Source organism: Apus apus, chromosome 16, assembly GCF_020740795.1.
Source record: "Apus apus isolate bApuApu2 chromosome 16, bApuApu2.pri.cur, whole genome shotgun sequence".
Classification (NCBI taxonomy): Eukaryota; Metazoa; Chordata; class Aves; order Apodiformes; family Apodidae; genus Apus; species Apus apus.
In genome coordinates, this window is record NC_067297.1 from 10,134,824 (window position 1) to 10,151,514 (window position 16,691).

The 16,691-nt window shown below is 40.6% G+C and overlaps 1 protein-coding gene across 1 annotated transcript in view; it reads right to left on the minus strand.

Moving 5' to 3' along the window:
• The window catches only part of TMEM132C (transmembrane protein 132C), a 185,267-nt gene that overhangs the window by 3,664 nt on the left and 164,912 nt on the right, over positions 1–16,691 (minus strand). The window contains exons 6-8 of the mRNA XM_051634369.1: positions 7,439–7,644; positions 6,701–6,974; positions 6,315–6,506 (exon numbers count right to left, since the gene is read on the minus strand). Coding sequence (XP_051490329.1) covers positions 6,315–6,506; positions 6,701–6,974; positions 7,439–7,644 — 672 coding nt within the window. The remainder of the gene's footprint in view (positions 1–6,314; positions 6,507–6,700; positions 6,975–7,438; positions 7,645–16,691) is intronic.

The following is a 16,691-nucleotide window of genomic DNA, read 5'->3' on the forward strand; positions in this document are numbered from 1 at the left end:
GAAGTCATTATTGGAAGCAAAGACAAAGCTAGAGGTCAGCTCTCTGCCATTTGAAATCCCATCCAGACGATATAGATATTTACTTCTCCACGTCTCAGTAGCTTTCTTTGCAGGAGATTTGTTTATTTTTTCATTTGCTCCATGTCTTGCCTGTTTAGGCAGCCGACGGGCAGGCAGATTGCTGGAGTGCAACTTCATACAGACCCCAAGTTCTTCTCTTCCCAGACTTGAACCACAGATGGCCCTAATAACTTCACACACCATCAGAACAACTCGGCTGAAAATCACCATCAGGGAAAAACATTGCCACCCTGTTAACATCCAGCCATAATACAAATTTACAACCTAATATGGTTCTCAATTGGCTACAATTTGTTCCACTATTGTTATAAACAAAGGGAATTGCTACCCTTCTAGTTAGATTTAAGGGTTTTCAGTGAAAACAGCAAGGGGCGTTTGGCTGTGCAGAAGGTTGGACTATGCTGAATATTTGATTTCCAAAGTGTTATCAGCAAGTTCTTGAGGGACTGAAAGAAGAAAAATAAGTCGTGGCACAACAGGAAAGAAGGCAAAGTTCTTGTTGATTCAAATGCGCTTCAAACAGCTGAAATTGAGCCACAGTAGCTCAGAAGCAGGGCAGGATGAACTGCAAAAGGAAATTAAAACAGCTGATCTTTCATTAGAGAAACAACCCTGAAATGGCTGAACAGACAAAAACATAAAGCTGCAGGGCACAGCTTAAATTTCTATAATAGAAATCTATGGCAGAGCAAACCCAGTCATGGGAAAGCAAAGGATTATTGCTTTAGTGGATCAGTGTAGAGAGAAATAGATGCAGCTCCTGTGACAATTCAATACCCTGTTGTTTTCCTTCTCCGTCAGGACAGCCTTGAGCACCACCCAGAGGTGTGTAAGATACACTCGTTTTTCATCAAGCTATTGAAGGCAAAACCACCAACATAATTTCACCAACTATAGATACTCTTCTCAAGATACCCAGATCTTTGTTTTTCTTATCAACTCCTTTATTTTCTAATAGCCCTCAGGCACCTTTCAGGTTAAGAGGTAGCCAACATGGAAAAAATCAGCCCAAATGGCTAGAATTAGGCAAAGTTGTAAGCAACTTCAAAACAACTTTTATTCTTTACACTATTTCTCCACTCTTCTGCATTCATGGTTTTATGAAGCAGAGACAGAGAAAAATGAAATGGCAGTCAGGTGAAATTTGCAGACACATGTGATTTGCTATAGATAACAGGAGGTGTGCAATAGCTTAGCTATTATTTTCAGCCAGCATTGATGCTTTTTATTTTTAAGAGATGCTTTTTTCATAGGAAGAACCAATTTTTTTCACAAAGCAACATTGTCATGCTTATACTATGGGCAGTATTAATTAAAAGGGAAAGAAAACAAGTGAGAGAAAAAGGGGCAGAATCTCAAATCTTGTCAAAGTATGTTGTATCAGTCCAAATATTCTATTTGGCAAGAGATGATCTCTTCTCACTCACATTGTTAAAGAAAAGCTGAGGGCAGGGGGAGGAAGCAAATTTCCCAAATGATTGTAAATTCTGAAAAGCTAAAAAAAGAATGAAGGAAAGAAAGAAATTTTTTAGTACCACGTCCTTCAAAGACCTGTTTCTGCAAATCCTATATAAAGCATCAATAAATCCCTACTGAATCTCTGACAAGGTCCTCTAATTACTGTCAGCAGATGAAGATGGATTGGAGCCTTCTTACCTGCAAAGTTGCTGCCCCTAGTCTGATGCCCTCAACACTGAGGTGACAAATACTTGTGTTCATTAATTATAGAGCATAAACAAATAGTTTGAGGGATTATCTGGCTCTCCAGCCTTCTTTCATCCACTTTTTCTCTCTTTCACTTATCCATGCACACACACACAGTTACACATCCAGAACAAAAGAACCACAACAACACATTAGTGCCAGTACTTCTTACAGAAAAGCATAATTTATACTGTGACTGTGATGATGTGAAGTGAATCAGACAATGTACATTAGATCACGTTAATGACAACAAAATCCAGTCCAGAGGAGATGAAGAAATTGCTTTCCACAACCACTATTGGTTATCAAATGTCATGCTTTCCCTAAGACATTAAAAACTGTATTTATCAAGACACATTTTGTCTGCATTTTCCCTTTTGCTTTTGCTGTTCCTCTCCTCCATTCCAGGTATAACTACACGCCAGATCAGACACTTGGTTGGTTCTTCTTGCTCTGCTGCAGTCCACCACTTTTTCTGGCCTTGACTTACCTTGCTGCTTATCAGTCCAAAGATGCCACTTGATAAATCTTCTTGGATAAACTTGCATTTTGCTTTCTATTAGTAGTTTTATCTCCCTTGTGTTCTTCAATACTCCACAAAAAAAAGCTGGGGACAGCTTGATACCAGGGCATGGTGTCTTGTATTCTTAAAGCAAAAGGGGAGTAAAGTGTGTAGGGCTGGTGGCATTTTAGAGAATTCTGCTGCTTAGAAACATCGATCTGAGGACTGATCAGTATATTTTATTTTATTTTATCCTATGCCTTGAATAAAGAGCCCTTTTAATAGTCTTCATTCTCTGAAGCACAAGTTAAAAATATTTGTGAGTAAGCCCTCAGTTGCTGGGGTCAGCTGCAACAGTCCTGGAATTAGGCAGGACACCAAAGGAAAAAAAATAGATGGCTGGATGGCTCTGCAGAAAACAAATACATCCCTGCCTCAAATAAAGGCAAGGGAATACTGTCCTCACCAGCTTCTATCAGGCCAGCTCTGATTGTTCTGTCTGGGGACCTGAACGCTGAAATGCATTTCCCTAGCAATTTTATCACATGAAATATCAAAGTCTTACATGTGCATTTGTTTTCAAGCCTGTGACTTGTGTAGTAAAAATTGGGCTTGATCGTTATGACGTGGAAATGAAAGGCAGCCAAGACTCAGATCTTAATTCAAACCATGCATTCCCCTAGCATGCCCTTCTTTCTCTCCTTTTTGTCCAATCTGCTAATGTGACATTCCTTTCCAGGGGGGATTTGCTTGTATTTGCAAGTGAAGAATTCCGATTCTAATCTAACAATACATCCTTTCTCCCTTTCCCATGCTGCTTAGTTCCTTTATCATCCTTGTGAGCCATACTTGCTCTGTCAGTTTGAAGAATATATACATAAAAATATCTGATACTTATCTGCGAGGTGTCAATGAACAACTAGAACTAGTTTGCTTGACGGACACAAGTTAAGACAGGTCAGTATCATGTCAATCCAAAAGGCAGGGACACACAAACAACTCTAGGTTGTCACCCTGATTCGGGTGGGGCTGAGCACCCTCACCTCCTATCAGAGTGAGAGCTGACATCTTGGAGAACATTCCCTGAGGTTGCAGATGACCTCACAGGGTTGGGTCTTGTCACTGATGTCACCAGGAGCTACACATGTGAAAAAGAATGTGGCCTTTAGAAAGTGCTAACATTGCTCTTTTTTTTCCCTAAGAAAATATCTGCAGTTTCCTAGTAGCACAGAGAGATAGATATATTAATACACACAGCTATTTATGAAAGTTTTTCTTTTTTCTTTCTTTTATTTTACCCACCTTCCCATTTCAGTCCATTAGACCATATGAAATACCCTACAGTGATGAAAAAGCTATGATATTACTGAGTTTCCCTGCAGTGTCAGCTGAAATTGATGAGTTCTTGAAGCTCACTCAGATCAGAAAACACTTAAAACACTGTAGGTTTTTTTTAATCTACATTTTGGAGAAGCCTTAAAGATGGCAATGTTGATTTTAACAACCACCAGCAAAACAAATGCAACAGCTTTTCTACCTGAGCAGATGGCCACTAAAAATAGACTGCTCACAGCTACAGTTTCCAAATATTCAGAAGATATTTCAACTTTGATATTTAAAAGTTGGTCAACCTACATTTATTTTTAGGCTCCTAAATCACTGATTCACTTTTCAGTGCCAATGAGCTCCCCATTGTCTTAAGAGAAAAAAAGAAAGTATGGGCTCAGCATCCCTCAAGGTCACCTTAGGTAATTAGTAGCCCAACTACAGATAAAGATATCTAAATTAAGGAATCCGAGATAAAAAATTGTAGCTTACCCTCTTTAGATTGCTAAGTACTTGGAGAAACTGCCAGCTTTTCAGGACCTGGTGTTCTGGCTGTTTTGTGGTACTTATGCACACACTCTGTGGTCACTATAATCAAGTACCTAATCTAGTAATTACGTTCATTGAAAGGAAGTCAGCAAAAATACTAAATTCATTCCTATAATATTGAAAGATCTGTAATGGCACAATCTAGATACTGCTATATGCCTCCTATTGCACTACACAGACATACTGCTTAGTCTCCTAGGGACAATATTGTGCCTGCCACAGCACCAACTACCCAAGGACATTTGCTAATCTGTGTTGAAGCTTGGCTATTGAAGGTGCTAAAGTGGAGCCAAGGAAAACATTTGACTAAGGACACATTGACTGTTTTTTTTTTTTCCATGTACCAGTGCTGAGGCATAGACAGTCATTCCTGAGAAAAATAAAAACTTCAGCTGTCTTAACTATTCTTTTGATTTTCAGTGGCACCCATAAGGTTTGCCCCCGATATTTAGGCCTTTTTATAAACAGTCAGTATCTCCAGTGATCATGATGCAGTGGGCCCAGGAAGAGGACAGGAGGGACAGCAGCATCCCACACTGCCCAGCAGGGCCAGAAGCAGAAGGCACTGCTCACACTGAGCCTGATGTGCCCGGTCACTTCTGCATCAGAAATGTGCCACTTGGAGGAAACTGAAATTACCTCGCAAAAGAACATCAGCTTCGACCAAATATTTCACAAAAATCATTCCATAACACAGATGCTTGGAAAAACAATTTTTAAAACCCCACGTTTACACATTTTTAGTCTTTTGCATTATTTAATAACTTGCCAATGTTATGCCATGTCATATCATATTGCTGTGCATAATGCAATGGGAGATGTCCTGTCATGCACTGCTGAAATGCCCTGTAAATATGTGCCATAACCTGATATTGATAAATATCTTTGCATTTTCAGGACAGATCATCTATAAATCTGAGAAGTTGACAGTGTATCTGTGCTACCTTTCCAGATTCACAAGCTCTTTAATCTGCAATCAAAGCCATGATTGTTCCAATGATGCTGCAGGACAAATGGTGCTCTGTCCTACATAACAGAATTGGGTTAGGCATGCTTTAGCTTTTGCTTTTACAGTCTTTGTCTGAGGACAATATGTCAGACATGGTTTCTAAGCCCTGGAGAAGGGTATAAATGGGTTAATTACATAAGATTCTTATGTTTACAGGATGCAGTAAATGGAACAGATGGGCAGCATGTCCTTCTAGTTTTGACATATTCCTGTTACTAAGTTATAAAACAATCTAAATTATTTTTATGTTCCAGAAAATTAGGTAACTATAATCATGAAAATGGGCCATAAAACCTGACTTGAGAGCTCTCCCTATCTATGTGAGATTAAATACAGTTTTTCTGTGAGAGGGACAGTTGTGGACAGAGTTAATTGCATGATCCCCAGTGTCACTCCTCAAATCAACTGACGGAAAGAGCAATGAACATAAAGCTTGTTCCACTGCTACTGACCCTTGTTTTTAATCTGTTCCAGAGCAACTGTTTGCCTTGATCTGGTGCTATTCTCCAATCTTCTTTTCCATGTGTGTTGTGACCTGGAGCATGCTGCTTGAAAGACTCCCTTTGCTCCCTTAGGGATGGAAATTTGCTGGCTTAAGTTAAGTAGGATCATCACAGTGATATTCTAATGAACTGAATGACAGACCCCCCCAAATCCATCTAAAAAATAAAAGGAGAGAGGAGCATGGCAGCCTGCTGTGATTCCAGGAGGGAAAAGAAATGTACTTGGCTATCTTCTGCCTCTATTTTATAGCTCTTAAAAATACTAAATTGTGACACACAGAGCTCTGTGATGTCTGGTATGGCAAACAAGGGCAGCTCATGTAGCACACCAGGGCCACTGCCCAAAGACTGTCTCTGTTGTGAAAATAATGGAAAAGTCGTATAAAAAAAGAGTATTAAACATGTAAATAATATAAACTTCTGTGTCATGAGAACTTTTACTGCAGAGTAAGTCCATATTTGAAGGGAAGAAATGAGAAGAGAATTCCAGAGTACCTCTAGAGGAAAGCGACTGACATGGACATGGACTACACCTATTCTTTAAAGTCTAACTCGTTACAAATTGTCACCTGTACTTCATGTTGATAAACCCCTGTTCCATCCCAAAAGGCAGCAACAGTAAACAGGGAGTGTACAATACCTGCTTAGGAGTATGAAGCAGCTCTTGGGCAACGGTTGTAGCCACAATAGCCCGACTACTTGCTGCACTTGGCTGAAGAAAGAGTGAAAGCCCAGCCACCAGCTGGACTCCAAGGTCTGTTATGGTCACTTTGTCATCTAGCACAGTCACGGTCTTCTCTGCCAGGATGGAGTCAGACAGGGGAGACAAAACCTTTGGAGAAACACAAAAGAATCAACTTAGGAAAAAGCTGATAAATTAAAATAAGCTTTCTTAAGATCATAATCCCTTCTTCTCCCTAAAGCTTTATGCATAGAAATGAAATGGCAGAGCATTCTATTGGATTTATGTCCCCACACAGGTTCTCTGATGGCAGTGGCAGAACATGGCAGTCTAGAGCACAGTACCTGTATCGTTGTCATTCCCACTTCACGTCCGATCAAAATCCTGCCTTCCTGTAGCTTGGCAATGTGAGGATCCTCCAGTTTCATAAAGTCCATCACCAGGTCTGTAATGTCAAACTGCCAATCTGAGCCCAGGAGGTAGCTCAGCTGACCCCATGGGATAGAATCCTCAGCTACAAACTGCGTGAGGACTCGCACCATGGCATGTTGGTACTGCAGAGTGCAGCCTCTTCCCTTCCGCTCGTCCTCATCCTCATCATCACTGTCTCTGGTAGGTCTGTTTTCCAAAAAAAATGAAGCATGAAGAGATGTTTTCAAGAACATTAGTGAAAACTAGCATTAGAGGGCTAATGGAGAGTACCTCCTGAAATAGCAGCTCTGCCTCCTGTTGTGTTGGGACCTGCTGCTGATTCATGGCTACCTAGCATGATGAAGGACCATACTAATGGACTATCTTCACCCAAGATGGTATGTCTTAACAGTACCTCTCTAAGTGGAACTTAGCAGAGCACCACATTGTGCTCTGTTGCTCAAGACAGACATAGGCACTGAAACAAAACTCCCACAAATTTAAAAACTGTATTTTGTCTACAGATATCCAGTGCAAAGTTGGGGATTTCAGCACTGCTGCTCCTCAGGGCAAGATGCTGCCTTTTGGGTGCAGGTGCTGCTGCTCTTCTTGCTGCGAGTCCAAATCAACTCCATTCATTTTACCCAAGAAATTTAGCAACTCAAACCCACCTTTTGTTGGAAACAACAGGGACTCGCCAGCCTTTTATTTGGCTCAGTTCTGTGTCTGAAATGTCAATCTGAAGAGGCAGGCGTGGAACCCAGACTGTGATTTGCAGAGGAGCGCTCAGGTACTGGTACGTGAAGCTCACCAGCGCGTTCACCTTGCCTTTCATTTCTTTGCCGTTGACAAAAACGTAGTCACATCTGTCAGAAACCTAAAGGGGGGAAGAGGGAGAGAGAAAAGAAAAGGTAATCACTGCAACAAAACAAGCACAAAGTGTAACCCTGGCATCTCAAAAATAAACAAAAAAAAGGCTCCCTCCTCTTTATGCATGTTAATGATGGCCTTTTACAATTGGAGCAGCTGAACAAATAAATCTTTCATTGGTTCAGGAGGCATAATTATGCTGGAGATGCCTAAAGACTAGATACTATTTATCTGTTGCTAGATTTTCTGTTTGTTATGCAGTGAGCCACTAGCTAATCATGGTGCTGTGGAATTTATAACAACCAAGCTCCTTCATGGAGTGGTCAAGACAAAACCAACAAACCAAAACAGGTCCCAGTGGAGGCAAGCAGCACATCAGAGCTCTACCTTGATAAGTATGTTCATCAGGGGGTGATGCTGCTTTCAGTCTTCAAGACAAAGCTGTCTCTGGAGTGGATTTCAACCACTGAAGAGTAACAAAAGTCTACACATTTCCTCTACAATAAATATTATGTGTTTATAAATGTTTACAGTTTGATTAAAGCTGTGAAGTATTTCTAAACACTGCAGTAAATTTATCATTAACATGTAAATGCTGTCCTGAAAAATAAGCAAGCATCATCACAGTCATGTAAGAGTTATATCAGTAATCACTTCTTTAATCAATGTTGTAATTTACAGACCATTGAGTTTTCTCATTTATTATGTTACTGAGTACTAGTGATAAAATCACTCCTGAATATATAAATCACGAAGAGGGATGTAGATAGTATGAACTGACTCCATGTGATAAAGTCATTGTCATATCTATTCCTAAAGGTGTCATAAATGTCTGGGGAAATCCTGTGCCACATTAATCACACATTAAGTGGCGAGCAGTGGGAGCTGTTATATTACTAAATGAGCTGGTATGTCTGCAGAAATTAACAGTAAACCCAGTTCTTGCTCCATCCCATCAGAATTCTATCTCATCAGCCATAACAAGGATCATTAGTGGTGACAATGTGTCTCTCCACCTGAACATATATTTATATTATCATCTGCTCTGAGCCTGGGGGAGAAGACCCTATGTCTGGAGCATTTGACAAGGCAGCTTCACATATGGCTCTTTTTTCCTTAGCCCTGTGTGCCTTTCAGCAGAAGCTGTTGGGAGGCTCTTCAATAAGATCTAATTTAATTCTGCTTGGAGCAGCAGCCATTGCCATCCTGACACTGGTTCCATCCTATTCATTTCTATGGAGTTTATTCCAAAGGTTAATGAATGACATTTCTGAGTTGATTGTACAAGTTGCTTATTTATGCACATACTAATGTGCTGATAAAAGATTTCTGATAACATGCTCAGCTTCAGATTGACCAGGTCTAGTCTAGATGTATGATTTAATATTATCTAAAGCCCAGTGTTGCCAGTAACAGCAAATGTGACAGTCAGGGAAAAAAACACAGTAACAATGGTAACAAAACTGCAATTCCTAAATGATTCTGGGCTGAGATCCAATCTCCATCTGTATTTGTAAAGCTGCTATATGCATTTATGGGTACTGGACAAACAAATAGCTAAACAAATACATACAGCATCCTAAGGAGGTAGCTACCACACAGCCTTTAAAATTGCTATGGATAATATTTATTACATCAGCAACAGTGGCAGGTCTTTATGAGCTGCATTGAGAAAAACATTACTCTCACCAAATACAAGCACAGCTCATGTCCTTAGTACACGTGCTCTTTCTTCTGTTCCTGTATTTCTGATTAAGAGGTAGCACACAGAGAGTACAGGAAGAGCAAAGCTTGTACTGCACTCTATCATTGTATGCATTTTAACTATGGTGCTTTCAGGTATCCATTCTCAGAGAAACAGTGATTGCTTTTGTCGGAGAAAGGCAGCAGGCTTCCCAACTAGAGCTACACAGGGGCTGAAAGGGAGAGGGAAACAGTCTCTCAGTGTCTAATTCACAATGTGGGTGTGCTCTCCATACCTACAGGACTAAGGAGACTCCTTCTCAAGAAATACTCAGTTAAAGCTATTCCATAATCTACAGCTTCTGTAAGCAACACAGGTCAGCTAAGCCTAGCTATAGTGGGCTAAGCAAAATGAGAGCAAGTGGGTTTGCTTCCCTTGCCCTCAACTCACACAGTGCCACCTAAAAAAAAAAATCAATAAAAAGGATTTCTTAGCATCAGAGAACAAATCCAGATGTATCAATTTGGCTACAATTTACAAGCCATGTGTAAAGCCTGATTTGCTAAGCAGATGTCCCTCCCAAAAAAAGGGTAGGGATTATGTGGCACATCATCAGACCCCTTAGCTCAGAATAACTCGGATGGCAATAAAATCACAGTCAACTTGTTTCTGGAGTTATTCAAAGCAGATTTGGCAAAACTATTTGGATCTATTCTCAGATGGGGTTATAAGAGATGGAAGCACAAGACTGGTAGATAGGGACAACCCAAAACACTGTAACATGGAATCATGGAGGAAGGACAGAAGGGAGATTAAAAAAAGGAATATATAAAACTGGATCATATTAGAACTGAAATACTTTTACTTTAAAAAGGTGCATTTGTTCAAGCATTTTTGATAGATAAAAGTATCTCTCTGTGCCCCTCCTGAGTTTTGCAATGCTTTTGGAAGGTCACTGAACAGTACAATGACCAGCTCTCACCTGGGGGTCCTGCCCACAGTAGTCAAAAGGAGTCTCTAATAGAGGCTGGAGACTTGGTGAACAGCATCTGTCTCTCATCTTCTGTGGTATTTATGCTTTTACTATGAAAACATTTTCCCTCTGAAAGTGCTTTTTATCTTTGGCATCAGAAGAACTGAGAGATGATGAAGAGAAAGTCTGCTTAGCCACTACCTTTAAGTAATTATTTTTTTTCCTATTCTGCCTAGCAGATCAGCAAGAAGTTTTGCATTTTAAAGAGCTTTCTGATGCTATTTCAGCAGTTTCTTTCATTATTAAGCTGAATTAAGCTACTCTCCCCCTTTTTTTCCCTATTTTTCTAACTTCTGTCTCCAGATTAAAACTAAAATAAAGAAGGTAGACAGCAAAAACCAGGACTAAGCACAATTCCCTAGAGGTTTCTTCTTTGTCTTCCTTTTTTCTGGCACTTTATTTTTGTGCCCCTTTGTTACAAAGTGCACTGCCTTTCCAAATGAATTGGTTTCTCTCTGCAACAAATCACATTTTATTGAGCTGATAGAGAAAACTACCACCTGGAAATCAGGAGAGAGTCACTCCTGAATCACTGCCTATGGAACTGTGTGATCTGGGGAGTGAATGTACCTTTCCATCATGGCTGCAGTGAATATTAAGGAGATTCCTAGTACCCTCACCAGTTAAAGGCAAAACTTCTGGGTCTTCCTTTACTTACTCCTTTCAGATTAAGGTCTTGAGCCCACACAATCTCTGTATTGCAGAACTGCAAGAAAGAAGCATGAGCTGCTTGAAGTCACCATGAAAGATGTGACCGTGGATGTGACCATGTACTGCCTTGGACTCTGCAGCCCTAAAGAGGCTGTTGACACTTCTCTAAGAACTTCCCTATTTTGCTGGGTTAAATTCCACTACAGATTCCTGCAAAATCTTCATTCATTTACTAGCAGAGGCAGGCAGTTTACAAAAGACAAATTTCATGTCAAATATAAACTGTCTATCAAAAAATGGTGAATTCAAAACACTGTCTGTTCTGCTTTGTATCTGTTGTACACAGGAGTGGAAAGACTGACTTAGACCTAAAAATAAATGAGTGGTACTGTCTCTGTGAGTCTAGTCTAAGCTTGTTTATTCTCCTAGTGGTTTTTCACCTCTGGAGACATCAGCCCATACCAACAGGTCTCTGTCTCAGGACAGTTCTGAAGGACAACAAGAGAAGGTACTGATATGCCAATCCTCTCAAGTTTCTGAACACTGCAAATTTGTGAGGCATCTGTCCATTTTCTAGGTCAAAGTCTGTGTGGTTTGCCCTTAACTAAACACCCTGAGATGTGAAAAATCTCAGACTGAACAGAAATGAGGAGATAGGATAATGTTAGGTGTCCTGCTTGTGTTCATCCGGTTCAGAATCTTGTATTTTAATGTGTAAACCAATTTACCCATTTCTGTTATACTAATGTAAATGTTACTAAAATATTCAAAGGTTACATAAATGTTTAAATATCTATGAAAGCACTTCTATGAGCAAAAAGATTTTTCCAGTATCTCTCAAAAGGTTCTCAATTTGAACGAAAAGTTTTACAGGATAATTAGTAAAAAAATAGTGATTTTCAAATACGTGACACTTCCAGGATTTCAGCTCAGTATCATCACTCTTACATACCAGAAGGGCAACTGAAGCTCATGGAGGTTAAGCTTTGGGAACAGTAATTCATTCCATTCCATTCAGAGCACCAGAATGACTGAACGACAGAATATACTGACACTTTCATATTATATAGAGCATACTAGTCAGTGATAATCATCCAACACGCTTTCTGAACAGTCTTTTGGGATTTTGTAATATTCATGTTCTTGCTATAGAATTTCTTCGAAGATTTTTTTTTTTTCAACATCATTCTCTGTAGAAAGGGAATTACTCTCTATTAAGTTATAGAGGTTTTGAGAGATACTTTATATAGCTCTCTAGCCTTGATTCCAATTAAAGACTATGCTTTTACATAAAGGAAATCCTATGCTATGTGAACATGAGGTGATGGTGACTGCTTCATGCAAAGGATTTCAATGCTTGGCTACATAATCCTGAATATTCTATGACCTACTACAGGAAAATGGAAGCTGTCTCAAGGCCCATACTATTCATTTTTTCATGTTAAATTGTTCGAGTCTGACAAGAATTAAAGCTTCAGACTTGAGTTCTTCCATGATCTCTAGAATGATATTTACAGCTTTGTGACACTGTTAGAGCAGGCTTGAAACTGGAAGTATCCATTAAAGGAGTTGCTAATTGCTAGTGTGACTTGACTTGCCAGAACCACCCCTTGTTCCCAGTGAATTCAGCTGGAGCTGTGCTCAGAGACTCTGAAAGGGAGGCCAAAAGCTCCCCTCCCAGGATGAGCTTACAGGTAACTACTGCAATGCAGACATAACACTGATAAGACAGTCATCTTAATAAACGAAAGGCTTGATTTTTCACATTATGTGCAAGAATAACCTTCAGAGTTGTTTTTACCTATGAACCACCAAAAGAAAAAGAATTAGTTTGTTTCTTGAAATAGCTGAGGACTTTACTCCCATTCTGGAAACACCGATAAGGGAGCAGGGCAGGTATTCCACTTTAATAACTGATTTCAGCCTCATTCTGCCTCTAGCCTACATTGGATAACATGGCTTGTGTGCTGGTGTTGCTTTGTGCCTGTAAACAGCTGCCACATTCCCAGTGTGGTTTCAAGCCCTGCCATCAGTCCTAAGGCAAAGTTCCCAACAACCACACCAATAACCCAGGGATCGGGCCCTGAGTGCTGAAGAAGAGGAGAGCTCTGTCAAATCAGGGCCAGAGCTTAGAAGCAATTTGGACACTGCTGAGAAGGGTTCTGCATTTTCAATATCAGCAGCCAGATTAGCAAAACTAAGCAGAAAACCCCCAAAGCTAGGGAGCATTTCTTAGGAACAAGGCTGTGTATTAACTAATCTCATTACAAAGACTTCACTGGCAGCTTTGCAGAGCAGAAGCAGTACAGTTAACTCACTGAATATCATTCCCTTCAACAGAATGGAGAGAGTAAAAGGGGCACAAAATGCCAGCTGAGACTGGAGGGCATCTATTTGCTCCCAAATGACCAGCTTGTGAAGCTCAACTGGAGCTGTGCTGAGCCACAGGAGCTTTCTGTAGCTCTCACCATCATGTAAAACAAAATCTGTCTTGTTTTGTGCACTCTCAAGTCAAGTAATTTCTGAAAATGGGGACAAACAGAGTTTGGCTCTGACTCACTAGGGATTTGCCAGACTATCTATGCAGCATGGCCCCAAATATCTTGCTTGGCAAAGCAGGATCATGGGGTGGATGGAGGGACTTTTAATTTCAACTGCACACTTTGGACTGCAGGTGTACAGCAGAGGACATCACAATGCTTCTCATTTTCTTGCTTTATATCTATCTGCAATATAAAAATTTGCAATGTGTAAATTACAGCTATTGGCAGAAAAGGAAAGGAGAAGCAAACTATTTTTTCTTCTGACTGTTATTCAAAAAGGTCTGGAGAAAACTGCTTATCTGCTCATCAAACCTATAGCTGTCACAAGGTTTCTCTAATTCACTTTCCTGGTCTTGTTCTTGCAGCTTTGAAGTTGATTTTGAAGCACTTTCTGTGGAACTTGAGGCACTGTCTGCTTTGATTTTTCATTTGGGATGTATAGGTTCTCCATGTGACACCACTAAGGCAGGCAGTGAGCTGGGGGAAGGCATGAGATGACAAGAAAAGAAGTCTGCAAGGATATGGTTTGAAAGGTTCTTTAGCTGCCATTGAGACTTTTGCACACCATGAGATGGCAAGGCATTTACAGCTTTTATGGCTGGATTTAAACATCTCAGACCATGTCAACTTTGACTTTCAATTTCCACAGAGGCTGACTGCTTGGGGAGTAGTGCTGTACATCAATGATAGACCATCTGCTGTGGAAGCTCCACGTATTGCTGGCCATTATGCTGTATTTGCATCTGACAGGAAGGTGTGGTAAAGCTTCATTTTTCTAAAGCTCCTCTGAAGTTCTTCCCCTCCACTGATGCATACTGATCCCAGGAAGTCACAGGACTATGAAAAGTATGGAGGAGGGCAAAGAGATGGACTTTCTATTTGCAATTCTGTTTGGAGTATAACATATCATATCAGACATACCAGAAGAAAAGCCTACAAAGTCAAAGACTTCAGAAGAGCAAAACAATGGAATTTCCACGCTGTGACTTTCTTTCCTGTTTTTAAAGCTTTTCAGTTTCACACAAATCACAGGAACACAGTGTCAGAAGAGGAAAGAGGAGGCATCAGAGAAACAGGCGGCTGGGTTTGGACTCACAAAGAGATACAGCTTCTGCTTTCCAGTGCGTTCAAGGCTACATGAGGGTGTGGTGAGTAGAAACTGTATTTGCAGTCCATCAGCTGCCAAACAAACTTCAGAAAGGCCATTTGTGGTGACCCTTGGGGGTATCTGGACCATGCAGTGGATGTGACAGAGATCCCATGCTTGATCTGAGCCTGCTGGTGTGTCCCCACAGCCCCATGCAGAGAGCCACGCTGAGGACCCAAAAGCAGTGGGTGCTGTGGCTGTGCTGGCTCTCCACACAGTGTCACACAGCCCGAGCTTTCAGCTCCTGACTCTGGAGCTATCCATGGGAAGACTGGCAAGCCTGAGAATGAACACACAGGCACCTTATGAGGAGTAGTGCAACTTTTCTATATTCCTTTCAGAAAGTTATACAGCTACTTTATTTTTTAAAATAAGAGTATTGCTACAATTTTGACTGTGTGGGCTGAAGTATCTGAAAGAGGCACCAACCACCCAGGAGCAGCTGCCTGCACATTACAGAGGAGGAGGACTGGCAGTAGCTACTGTTGCTTAGATTGACCCCTCCGTGTTTCACTGAATCTTGCAGGACTGCCAGAAAACCACAGAATAGAACATTCCATTAAACTGACCTCACAGATTATGGCCTGTCTGTTATTAGACCACACTGGATTTCTGGAATCCCCATCTAGCATGACTTTGCATTTCTGCCTTTGTTTTACAGGCTTGAGTTAGAAATGAGGCCTGTTTTAAGCAGAAGTTTATCCACCTACTCATTATTCAGTATGCTCAGCTCCACAACAGTTGCACCTAGATAACAAACTCCAAATACAGTTTTATTTGACCTAAGTAAAAAATGAGCAATAAATCAATAGCATTATATTCACTGTAGGAGCTTTTTATTGGAAGTTAGTGTTCCTCCTCAATCAACATAGCTGGTAGGAACACGCAGTTCTTTCTAGTCAGCCCCTTGTTTTTATTTTCTTCTATAACCTGCACTAAAAACATAACACGAAGCCCTAAATCCTCTGAGTCTTGAAGGCTTTGCAATAAAGCCCCATACAAAGAATATATGTCTGTGCTGAGGTGCAGAAAAGAAGTGCAAGTTTGGATGCAAGCAAGTAGATCAGGAAGCAGCAGCTGGTGCTGCCACAGGTCATTGTTCCCCACCAGCTGTGGGGAAAAGCTGATCCCCATTCAGGTCAATATATTTGCAGAGTGTGGGGACCTCTGTTCTCACTAACCAAACACCAGCCTTGCTTCTGCAGGGATAACCACACTTTCTAGGAAGGGCTAGTACAAATAAAGGGCAGGGTGACTTCCCTTAGTGGTGGAAGCCACCAGGTCACAGGGGTGTGGGGCTGACAGTCAGACTTGATGATCTTGAAGGTCTTTTCCAATCTTAATGATTCTATGAAGTCTGGCATCCAGAGAGCAACTGACCATGCTGCCCCAGTATGTAGCCACTGAATCAGGTCAGAGTATCTTTCTATTTGGTGCTAAACAATATGGTGCAAAGTAAGATCCATAGATCTTACTTTTTTTAAGACTTCTGGTTTTGTTTGGGTTTTTTTTCCTGGAATAGCCATGGTACAATGATGAAACACTAAGGAGCCTGAGGGACTGTCCCCATACCATTCAGATTTTAGAGTGAGCTTTCCTGATGGCTTTAATGAGGGCAGCACTTTAATGAGTACAGGACTGAGGCTTACGAGTTGGATTCTTTAATAGCTGCCTGTAGCTCAGCCTCTCAGCTTCCAACTGCAATCAAACTACTGCCAGAAAAACACATAACTCAACTTTTAATAAAAATACCTATGGATACTGCTAAGTAGTGGTTCATCTGCACTGTGGAAACATTGTTTCTGTATTTAGTTTTTAAATCAATTTCAAGTTTTGTAAATACTGGAAAGCACGGAAAAGCGGGGAAATTTCTTTGTAGTTAAATAAACAACTGAAGAGGCTGAAACAGCTATTTGTGTAAGATTTGGTAGATGAAGGCAATAGCAACGTATTATCTAAATAATGAAGTGCTGATGAGTTTTCCTTAGTAAACAGG